This window comes from Lepidothrix coronata, unplaced genomic scaffold, assembly GCF_001604755.1.
Source record: "Lepidothrix coronata isolate B3197 unplaced genomic scaffold, Lepidothrix_coronata-1.0 Scaffold22, whole genome shotgun sequence".
Classification (NCBI taxonomy): domain Eukaryota; kingdom Metazoa; phylum Chordata; class Aves; order Passeriformes; family Pipridae; genus Lepidothrix; species Lepidothrix coronata.
This window is the reverse complement of record NW_016690202.1, coordinates 3,964,764-3,976,537: the sequence shown is the minus strand read 5'-3', so window position 1 is coordinate 3,976,537 and position 11,774 is coordinate 3,964,764. Positions and strand designations below refer to the sequence as shown.

General features: G+C 43.4%; 1 protein-coding gene across 1 annotated transcript; it reads left to right on the top strand.

Moving 5' to 3' along the window:
• The first annotated feature begins 4,583 nt into the window (after positions 1-4,583).
• Positions 4,584-9,565, top strand: TMEM174 (transmembrane protein 174). Its single transcript, XM_017808327.1, has 2 exons — positions 4,584-5,270; positions 6,224-9,565. Exons 1-2 carry the CDS (start codon positions 4,639-4,641, stop codon positions 6,318-6,320), a joined length of 729 nt encoding a protein of 242 aa, XP_017663816.1. The 5' UTR covers positions 4,584-4,638; the 3' UTR covers positions 6,321-9,565.
• Positions 9,566-11,774: the final 2,209 nt, after the last annotated feature.

The window sequence follows — 11,774 nt, the reverse complement described above, 5'->3', positions numbered from 1 at the left end:
GACATGATCTTGTTTTTCTTCAAGATCATTGTGTTTTGGTCATCTACTGCAGAGTCTTCAGTGTGGATCACTTTATTTCTAAAAAAGCAGTCTTCACAGAAAGCACGGTTTAGAAAGCTGCTGACCTGATTTCAGACTCAGCACCTGAGTTTCCTGTGAAGGCTAGGTGTTACCTCTGAGAACAATGATTGAAAACTGAATTTCTTTCTGTATAATTTTGAGAAGATGCTTAGGAAATAGTTCTGTGTGGAGCTGTATAAGCATCTTCTACTTTTGACTTGAAGAATCATTACTTAAACACTCAGAGGATGTGCTGGGTGCATCTCCATAAAGTGCTCAGCACTGAGGGAGTTAACATAGCCAGTGCAACAGTATTTGCCTACTGTGTTTTTGAAATCTTGCAGCAAGGTCAGAAAATGTGAGTAAGGGGCTAAGCAGATCTGCCTTCAGCACTGAAGACTGCCACTGGGTGGGTGAACAGCATTAGAGGGAGGAATTTTTGATGTGGGGAGTAGGAGTGAAATGTCTATATTAGAAAGGAAGTAACTCCTTGTAAAATTATAAAAGTAGCTTAAAATAATATGGAATAGCCTTTTTATTGAGGAAATGAGATACTTTACTGTCACACTAATGGTGCTATAACCCTCTTTCTGTCCTAAGGTTAGCTGAAGTGTTTGACATACAAATGCTAGGGAGCAAATCAAGTTGGTTACTGATTCACACTTACTTAAACAAGCGAAGTGGGAGGTAAGGGTTGCTTATCCTTTCTGAGTGAAGTTAAGGTCTCTCTTGCTGCCAGCACTGGCATTGCTCTGCTTCTAACTGCAGCACTGCAATCCTTTGAATATGAGAAGGATTCACAAAAATATAATTAATGCCTTTTCTCTAGGAGTCTTTCTTCCTGAATCACCAGCAACTGAAAAAAAATGAACAGTTAACTCATCTGAAAAACTGAGGTTGCACAGATCTTTGTAATGTTGCTATGTTTTTAGGACAATGACACTCCCTGGATTGCACCCCCCTCCACCCTTGCCCTTTCTGTTGCTGTATCCATTTATCCCTTTTCCGTCCTATCTCTTCAGAGTCATGACTTCTAAGTCCAATCCCTCCACAATTCTGCAGTGAATGTGCCAGACTTCATCTAGATCAGTGCTCCTCCCTCTATCACACATGCATATATCTGAATAGTTAAGTATGGAAATACTTTCAATTTGGTGTGCCTGCCAACAAGATTTCGCTGGAGCACATAAAACTACCTTGCAGGTAAACATAGTTGTGGGCAGCTGGCTGAACCTGCTCCTCTCAATTTGTTTTTGCTTTGGTGCTGGCAGTGCAGTAGTTCAAAGCCCTGGAGTGCAAGGCCCACTTGTGGTGGTTCTTCATATGCTGGCCTTACACATATTATTTGTATTTTCCACTAAGGATGCCATATGCAGTTGCCTTTCTCTAGGAAAAAGTCTTACTAAGTCAAGTCATTGGCTAAATCTCCCTGCAATTGAATGTTTCATTATGGAGTGATAATTTGCACCTGCTCATTTTTAAGCCAGTCGGTGTGCAATACCACGTGTTATGTGGCTTCATTTGCATGTTCTTTGACTAAGTCTCTGCCTACGTTATAGGCATGTGAGAAAATAAAACCTTACTACAACAGGCTGATAACATGTACAACTGTGTAAAAATAAGTAACAGAAGGAGAGAAGAAAAGAGTTAAGTGGAGGGCCTGTGAGTCTTTACTGGGGTGGCTCTTGAAACAGGTTAGAGAACTGAGGACATGCAGAGCACCTGCTTCCAGCAGCAAACACTGCAGGAGAAGTCTGCATTGGTGATAGAAAATTACATAGAAGAACAGAAGGCAAAGCAGTGCATGTGTTGAGGGGTAAGGTCTGAAGCAGATAAGAACAAAACTGTAGTGAGATCTGAAAACGGCACTCATTCTGAAAAACCTCACTCTGACCAATTTCCTAGGTTCCACAAAACCGTTTTGCTTAGGAGTTATTCAAGGTAAAAGGGGATGCATATAGTAAATCAGCATCTTTAAGTGAGTTCCCAGAACACACACTTATTGGCAAAGAGAAGTACTGGCCTTAAAAAAATCAGTGTGATCCAGTAATCTCTTAAGACCTTGACAGCTCCCTAAATGCAGCATTAGCATTGTCTGGGGAAATAATCGGAGAAGACTTAGAGGAAACTATCTCTTACAAAGAGAGGGCAGTTTATAGAGAAAGTAATTTTAATGTAAGTTTCACAGAAATTTCACAGAATATTCTGAATTGGAAGGGACCCACAAGGATTATTGAGTCCAGTTCTTAAGGGAATGGCCCATACAGGGATCAAACACACAACCTTGGTGTTATTAGCACCATGCTATAAGCAACTGAGCTAATCTCGGGTTAGATTCTACTGCACCAAATGGAAAGTGTTTTCCATCCTATTTTCAAAGTTCCAGTGGCAAGTAGCCTGGGAAAGAAAAAAAAGAAACCTGTATTCTCCATCTCTACTGTGCATTTGCTCAACAATCATGAAGTCATGTCCTAGACCAGAGGCAAAGAGAGAGGCGAGGGGTGATGCAACACCCAACCTGGAAAATTCTGATTCCAAACAGCATCTAAGGACCATTGCTTAGGATTGAGGAAGTTCTTCAGCACAATCCATTGCAAATAGCAGTTGCAGAGTTCTTGAATGAATGAGAGGAAGAAGGTGACAATACATCTGCATATACTATTAGTAAGAGAGCCATTATAATATAATATAGTGCTGCTTTTAAAAGGTTGTTGGAAAACCTGGAAGATTCAACAGTGGTAAGAATGATTCGTGGTATGAAAGAACCTGATTTTCAAAGAGCAATCACGGAAGTTCATTCCATTAAGTTTAACAAACATAAGTTTAAAGATTGCTTAAATTTTGGCTGTAATTACCAATACAAGGACAGATTATCTAGTATTTCAGCACTTTCTAATTTAGTTATCATATGAAACCACTGCATTGCAAGCCTGAACTCTTTGCTTCTTAAGAGGTGCAGAGAATCCTGACTGGACTTGGTACTGTGGGAAAAGCTGGTCTTGAGTGTATTTGTCAAAAAATTTGCTGGCACCCTGGATAGTGGATGAGACATAATATTGACTTTGGTAACTTCACGGATGTTTTCTGAAGGAATCCAGCACTAATATTCCTCAAGATCTATCTGCTAACAAATGAGAAAGACGCATCTTAATTGCATTCAGCAATGGGGTTCAGTTCTAAAGGTGCCAAATTTGGTGGGCATCCTCTTTCAGAAGAGAGCTGTTGTCACACTCTGTGATATGAATGCACAGTAGACTAAAGGCGCCTTTACTGACTTTGAAGAAGCAGGCTGAAAGGTCAATTTTCTAGTTCTAGAGCTATTTTTATCCTAAAAATCTCAGGATAAGCTTGCTTCCCCAGAGCTGCTGGTAGCAGGAAATAGTATTATGGGTTCTACTGCCTGAGTAGTAATCAATGTCCTGTGTATAGTCCTCTGCCATGCTAGTCAAACAGATCAAGTTGTTGGAGATTTTCTTCCTTAAGGAATTGTACAAAGACATTCTACCATAACCCTCCAACAGCAATTACTTTGGTCTGAAACTCTTAGGAAACAGAAAATCCCAAAATTCAGTTAATCTTCCTGCTTAATATATGGCACATAAATTCAGCAGAACAATTCATTGTGATGTGAAAAAGTATTCGAGGTACTTCTGAGTACAGGATAAGATCCCTTGCTCTACCAGGTTTAGCATTACAGGAGATGTTTTCCCATTCCTGCAGTGATGTGCTATTCAGGGTATGTAGGCATTAATCTATATAAACTCTGAGGAAGGGATGGAGATCCCACAACCAAAAACGTCCACAATCAAGGGGAAATTACAGGGCAGTTACGCTACCTTCAAGCAGCTGGAAAGCTTTGATTGGCTTGAAATAACATTTCTCCCATAACCAGCAGCTCTTCCAGGTTTTTCAGTGCTCACCACCCTGTTGCTGCTTACCCTCCCACCCCCACCCCCACCCCCCCCCGGTGGTTGCCCCAGCAAAATATCAGAAAGGCTACTTTGATATTTTTTTAAACCGTGGAAGCTCTGGACTGCAGAACCAACTGCAAAAGAGGTCCAGGCACAGCTATAAATGTCACGTTTCAGAGCACAGCAAAGCATTCCTGGCAATGGCCATGCGTTCTCCTGCAGAAAATGGAGCTGGAAGTGGAGAGCCAGAATTGCCACACTGCTGTTGACTAAACAGATGCTGTCCATATGTTGGATGCATCAGCTAGCTGGGGCCTAGGAAAAGCTGCAATAGTTCTGGCTTCCCTTTTCTCCCATCCAGCGTGGGCACAGTAACTATCACAGGTGCTAAATTAGAGGATAAACAAAGAGATAAGCAGCCATTCAAGGGTGAAACCATTTCGGAAGTGATAGTGGTAATTCAAGAAATTTTTAGCAATGGCTTCAGGCTTCACTTCCCAGACCTTTATTCTCCTAAGCAAAGTTTATTCTTTCACATGATGGATTCTGTTAACCATACACACACAAAGTTCTTGTATAACTAACCTGAACCTTCGACTTTAAATGCTCTGCCAAGTCCCTTACAAGCCCCCTTTCTCTTGAGGCAGAAGATACATTATACTCAGTAATGGAGCAAAACAACAACAGTGTAGAAGATTTCTCCTTGAATGTCTTTTCTGTTACTCCTTGTCAGACAAACAGATCTGATGCCCTGGTGTCAGACGGGGATAAAGCTGGCACCACTCTGCTCTTTTCAGGTGTGTTTTTGGGACTGGTGGGGATCACTTTCACCGTGATGGGATGGATAAAATACGATGGCATTACTCACCTGGAATGGACTCAGTTACTAGGACCTATTCTGCTGTCTGTTGGGGTGACTTTTATTCTGATCGCTGTTTGCAAATTTAACATGCTCACATGCAAGCCTTGTAAAGAAAGAGAGGAAAATGTGTCAGACCTCGACCAGACTGCAAGCGGGCAGTCCTTTGTCTTCACCGGCATTAACCAGCCTATAACTTTTCATGGTGCCACAGTGGTACAGTACATCCCTCCACCGTACCCATCCCAGGAAGGCATTCCTGTGAGTCCCAGCTACCTTCACCCAGTGCTTAGCTGCTGCAGTGCTGTTTCCTCCAGTGCCTCTCCAGTTCCCACCCCAGGCTCTCCTCACTTCTGCCCTGCTTACCCTCTGGATAACCTGGCTTTTACTGGAGATGAGAACTACACCACTTATCCTGCAGAGAATACCAGGAATCACAGGTACATCTTCTGAAATGCCTTAGTGTGTTTGGACACAGGTTTCTGAGTATTTTAAGTACTAGGTGTGGTTTCATAGAAAATGAGAGCTAGTCTAGGGTATTTTCCTTTCTCAGACTTTTTTTGTCTTTGTTAGAAATTCTTCACAAGTAAAGAGTAAGGAGGCATACTTTTCTTGAAAGTATTTTTGTCTAATTTAAATTCACTTATAAATGCCTTTCAATTTTCTACTAAATCTCTTGTTATTTTTGAAGATACTAGTATATGCTTATACTATATGTGCTCCTGTCTGTGGAGGGTTTTTAATGCTTATCTTACTACCTTTAGGTTTTTGTATGTACAGCCAGAGGCTTCCACTCAAACGCAATCAAACACATGAGTCAGCATGCAAAGAGCATTTCTGCAACAATGCAGTAATCAGTCTGGTACCAGATGCTCTCCCTCCTGAATATGCCTGGTGACAACATGCTCCTTTCCTACTGTAGAAACCTTCCAGCTCTTACTCTTTTACTAGATTTGAGGCATAAACCACTAATATTACACAGCAGTATGAAACTTCTTAAATTGTACACAAAATAATTTTATATAGTTCTTTCCTCTAAGGAAAAATATTCTGATTACAGGAATTACTCAGAATTATATCCTTCCTAGAATACGAGTCACTGTTAGTTCATTTATCAAAGCCTGTTTGAAAAACTGCTGACTGCCTCATCCTCAGCAACATAGTGACAGGCATAGGCAGGATGAAGACAAAGGTCACCTCCTGGCATGTTTATACTTCACAAAAAGAACAGAGCAAGCAGCAGAATCTCAGTAAAACTTCATCTCATAGCATTTTCTCAAGAAGTCAGGAAGTACTTCACCCAGATAAGGCTATCAGGATGAAGCACTGAGGTTACTTGTATGCTTTGTGTTTGGTAAATTCTTTTTGCATCTGCTCCTCTTCCTCTTTTCAGGTCAGAGGACAGTTCTGATGAGCCAGAAGAACTGGGGGAAGACTGTAATAACTTGTCACCTCCACCTTATGAGGAAATATACCCACTGTCTTCATGAAATCACCATGGGCAACAGATGACAATTCTAAGAAATGCCAACATGAATCCCAGGAAATCTTTTCTCTAAGCACTTGTGTGATAAGCAAGTGTGAGCAAGGTCTTGGTATTGATACACAGTTCAGTATCACTGAAGATATTTATCCAATCCCTTCTTTTTCTCTGTCAAAATTCATTAGCCCTTTGTGATGCAGTTTAATAGCAGAGCTATTAATTATTTAATAGCAAAACTATTAATAGCAAAGCTATTAAACTCAGGGATCTAAGTCCCTATTAAGACTCCCCAGTAAGAAGCGCGATTGCTCCTGGACATTCAGCATCACTGGAAAACATTCAACTTATTCTTGATATATTTTTACTCTTGATTGCTTGGGAAACTTCAAAAGTGCTCAAGTGTCTGATCCATGAAAGTGCATATTATATCTTAATTCTGTCTGATTCTTTAGACTAGCTTACTCATTAATAAGTCCAGTCTACAGATTAGACTCCCTCTGCTTGGTTTCTCTGCACAACCCGGTCCTGTAGCACAGCTCTGTCTTGTAGGCATTTTTGGGGCACCCTGCTTAAACCAGAACATCTCAGAACAGAGAAAATACAAACAGTGACTTCTGCCCACTTTACACAGATCTCTAAGAGATCTTGCATGCGTCAAATTCAGTTCCCTTCTCCACCTGCTGGGATGCAAAGCACTGTCTCCCACCAGAAGTCCAAATAATAACTACTAGGTTAATGTCTCTAAACGGCACCTTTCTGAAGCCTCGACAGGGGTGTGTGGTCCTACCACTGTTAAGGACTTTGACAATCACAGCTTCTACCTGCTGCACCCTCACTCTGTGGCGGAGCACACAACTCAGTCTGTAGGTTTCCCCAGAGCATTCAGGCAACTATGGGCCGCAGTGAACTTTCTTGTGCAAGTTCAGTTTTCAAGATCAACATGGTTCTTCCAAGCATTGTATCCACAACAATGTATTAGCTCAGTTGGTTAGAGCACAGTGCTAATGAATACCAAGGTTGTGGGTTGGATCCCTAAATGGGCCTTTCATTCAAGTGTTGGACCTGATGATACTTGTGGGTCCCTTCCAACTCAGAATATTCTGTGATCCTCTGAAGTGTATTTACAGCTGCATCTAACAAAGAATGTGACATATAAGCTCTGAAATTTTGCAATCCAGAATGAAGGTCCAAAAAAACTTTGCTCAGGGACTGTTTAAACCCCAGAGCAATGAGATTGCTGTGAGTCTCTATGTTTTTATTTTGTGTTTCCACACTCTGTGCCTAGAAGTGCCCTGACACAGCTGGACAAGCCAGTATTTCCCTATGCAGAATCCTGTCAGGTTTGCCTGTCTGCCTCAAAGGGCTCAACCCAAAAGCTGCTCTCAGCCCTCACTTGAGGGAGTGGACATCACACAAAATGCTCTAGAGGTAATGGTCACCAAATGGTCATCCAAAGTAACCAAGTGGTGCACTGCTGTTGGGTCTGTGGGTCAGTCTCCAGGCCTGGCCTAGCACAGCTAAAAGCAGGTGCCCATTATGGAATGGATCAACTTTCTCTTACTTGTCAACGCAGCTTTCTCAGCTCTTGCCAGATTTCATCTGTGATTGATCTCATTCCTGAGGGCTGGAGAAGCTTGGCACTTGAGCACTGACAGTTGCATACCAACCGGATGTATCTGACAGCTTGAAGTCATGGAGTTTCCATGCAGCCTCCCTAGGCTCTGGGTGGAGTGGTGCATTCAGAACATTGTCCAGTTGTATGGAGCTGCAGGTGCACACCAACCTCCTTGTCTTGTATACATGGAGGTTGCCAAGAAATAAAGCATTTTTGGAGGGACAAAAGCCAACCACTGCACTCCACAGTGGTGGACAGACGCTGACAGAGGTCATATTTGAGTCACAAAATGTAAACTGACTCAAAGCTGGATTAGCAACTGAAGCAGCAACTATGAAACAGTGACTACAAACTATGTGTGGGGTTTTTCTCACTAGAGAAATATGGGGCGTGCTGGTTTTCAGCAGCGATGGCTGGAGTTAGCAGGTAGGCACATGTGGTTGGAGAAAGGGAGGCATGCTGTTTTCAGTATGATCTCTATGGGATTGAGTGAGAGAACAGAAGATCTAAAAATAAATGCAAGTTTCTCTTATGGAAGTCTTTTGCTCCTCTTCCAGAATTTACGCGGAGGTGAACTCATCCTCCCTCCACAGCAGGAAACTGGAAGGTCCCAAATCCCCAGTTAGTTCCACATGGACAGATCCCTGCACTTAGCACATAGTTCTGCTGACTCCAGCAAGCACTGCAATAGCACAGAGGTCAGGCTTGATGGATCCAATTGCAGGACTAGGGTCAAAATTTCTACTCGGTCACCCTCCCCCACAACAGGAAAATTCCTTCAGTCAGAAACCACAGACTTTTCCTGCTGCTTTTCTTTCCCATATATATGGCATAAACGTGTTTCATGGGGTAATCATATCTTTATTCCATCAAATCATACTGTCAGAGTAAATGAAAAAACCTAGAAGGTTGCACTGTGGACTCCATATTTATTTTAAAGTTTAGTTCTGTAGACTCTAAATTCATTGTGAGAGTCCTCAGTTTCTTTTTGAAGAGAAGACTGAATATTGAATTTAAATAGCTACATATTAAAATGATCTTGACAGATCAGATGAATTCTGCCTGAATTCTGTGGGAGTGTTTTAATGCTGAACAGATATGAGAGGCTCCAGTCTGATGACATTTCCTTGCTGTACTGATTGCTGATTATTGTTTTTAAGAACAGGGAAAAATTCTATGAAGGCTTTTCTTCCTTCTCCTCCTTCTACCTTCTCCTTTCATCCTTTTTTTATAAACAATTTTTTTATCTCTAGGGTGGTTTTTTTGTTTGCTTGGAGGTTTTTTGTTGGGGGAGATTGTTGTTTTTTCTCAGCTTGGGGGGGTATTGTTTTGGTTTCGATTTATTTTACTGTGATATAACCATCACAGGACTTCTCCTCTCAGCATTATGAATTCTTTCTGCTCTATAATGAGTGAAAGAACAAACCTGTTTGCGAAGGTCTTCAACCTAGGTGAACTGTCACAGCCCTTCTAGATTATACTGATTTAGCTCCACAGAGCATCTGGAAGATTGTATTTGAGATTTTGCTCAATCTAGTTTTCATTTAAACTGGAGCTCTTCAAGCAAAATTACGTTGTCTGACATTGCTTGCCACGCTACTGCAGAGCTGTAGAATGTTGGGGTTTTCATAGTTAAAGGCACCTTGCATTCTAGTCATAGTGACAGAGTGTTGAATGTGAGTTTTCAAATATGTAACCCTGCATGAGTTGTTGAGATTTTTCCTAATAGGACTCTATTTATAAGATTTTGACCATAAGCTGGTTAACATATGAAATCGGTTGAGACATCTATTGTTATGAAGCTGAGCATGACCTGTTCATTGCAGTAAAAACTTTGCACAGTGCTGCTCTAAGATCAAAAACCTATTTCCAGACACTAAATGCCACATGCCAAATGGAGCTGCAGGGTGCGAATTTCTTCTCGGATAAAATCTAAATCCGAAGTCTGATTTTTAACATCGGCACTGCCGTGCCTGTGAGGCAATACGGGAGTACAGGAGACAGGGTTCGATTTGCTTTGCTCTAGCAGCACTTTCTCACAGCAGCGGAATCCCACCAGCGGTACCCGCTCCTGACACCGATGCTGTCGTGCGAGTGATGGTCCCCTGCAGGCGCGTATCCCAGCGCAGAACCTGCGATGGCGAGGGTGCTGAAATCTTCCGAAGAGCTATTTTCAAACTGAATTGGGATTTAGGAAATCTGGGTCTCGAAACAAAACAAACCAAAAGAAAACAACCAAACAAAACAAACAAACAAACAAAAAACCAAAACCCCAACCAACCAAACCAAACCAAATCAAACCAAACCGACAAAAACAAATAAGCAAACCAAACCAACCAACCAAAAAACCCTGGTAAGTAGGGCTTGTTCCTTTCCAGAGAGCCCTAGTGACGCACAGGGCAGGCCCTCGGCGCGGCGGCCCCTCCATCCCTGGGGGTTCCCGCGGGCGCTGTCCCGGCCGGGGCGCGAGCGGGCTCCCCCCGCACCGGAGCGCTCCGCCCGCAGTCCCGCCGGCACCGCCAGGGGGCGCCCCAGGGCGGGTGTGCCCCGCGCGCCCCCGCGCCCGCCCCGCGCGGCCCCGCCCCGCAGAGCTGCTGTGATGTGCGGGGTTAAGGGCGATCGTGTCCCCCCCACTGACCCGACAGGTGGCAGAAGTGCCCAGCCGGTACCTGTTAACCGGCTGCTTCGTTATGTGGCACCTGGTGTTTGAGCCCGGGGAGCCGAAGCTTTTCTCCTTTGCTACGAATGCTAAGATGCTGTTGAAAAGTACCCTGCCATCACTCACGACCAAGAGTTGGCTTGCTTACAGAAAAAAATACCCGTGGTGAAAGACCCAGGGAAACCGCCAAGGGTATCCTGGCTCCCACAGCAGGAGCGGACATCTGGAAAGACTTCGGCTTGGGGGAAGACACTGCACAATTCACTCACATGCACCGCCTGCCCTCCTCCTCCTCACCCCTGTGACCTAATGGACAGGCTTCTCTCTACATGAAGGAGCAGGGGAGAGTCCAAGGGTCATTCGTGAAGAACTAGGGCATGCTGTTTATATACGGCACCTACCATAATCTGTGCCTGCTGCAAGTATCGTTATTGGCTCCACTTTAGCTGTCAGGATGAATAGACATCAACAGGATGTGCAGAGCATCGCTGTTACCACTCCATCCTCAGTGTGAATCAGTGTGTCTGTCGGAGAAGCATACAGCAGAGCCAGGTGGGTTGTGCAGTGCTGCTCAGCAGGAGTGGATCTGAAAAGGAAACAGCAGGTGCAGAAAACCTGGTATCCACATTCACTGCATGTTGGAGAGGTTTATATCAGACCTAGTTATGTGGACTGGAAGCTGATTAGTAGTTGAAATACACATATTGTTCTCCTATGGTGTATTTTCTGGTCCATCTTCATCCAATAGAAATTACTCTGCAAAGCCTCATAGGGCAAGTGGGGACTGTAGGGAGAGTCTCTTCAAAAGTTCCTGATTTAGAGACGCTCTTTGCCCTACAGGCATAGGGTCACTAGCAGCAGCTGCAGAAGTTGCATGTGGTAGAGCAGACCTATGCAGACCTACCCGAGAGGCTTGGCTCAGCTTCCTAACACCAGTGATCTCACGGAAGAGCCTTTCCCAGTACTGATGGAGGTTACTTTGCGAGGTCTCAGTGTACAGTGTCCACACCCTCCAAAGGTACATGTTGTCTCATCTTGAGATGCAGCAGGTTTGTGTCTTCCTGAACAATATTTGCAAAGCAATGGAGAAGTTTTTCTATAAGGAACAGGAAAAATGGCTCCCCAGCTATTGTGTTCTTGTACCTCGCCCCGTATGTGATAGTAGCACAGGGTCAAGGGTAAATCAG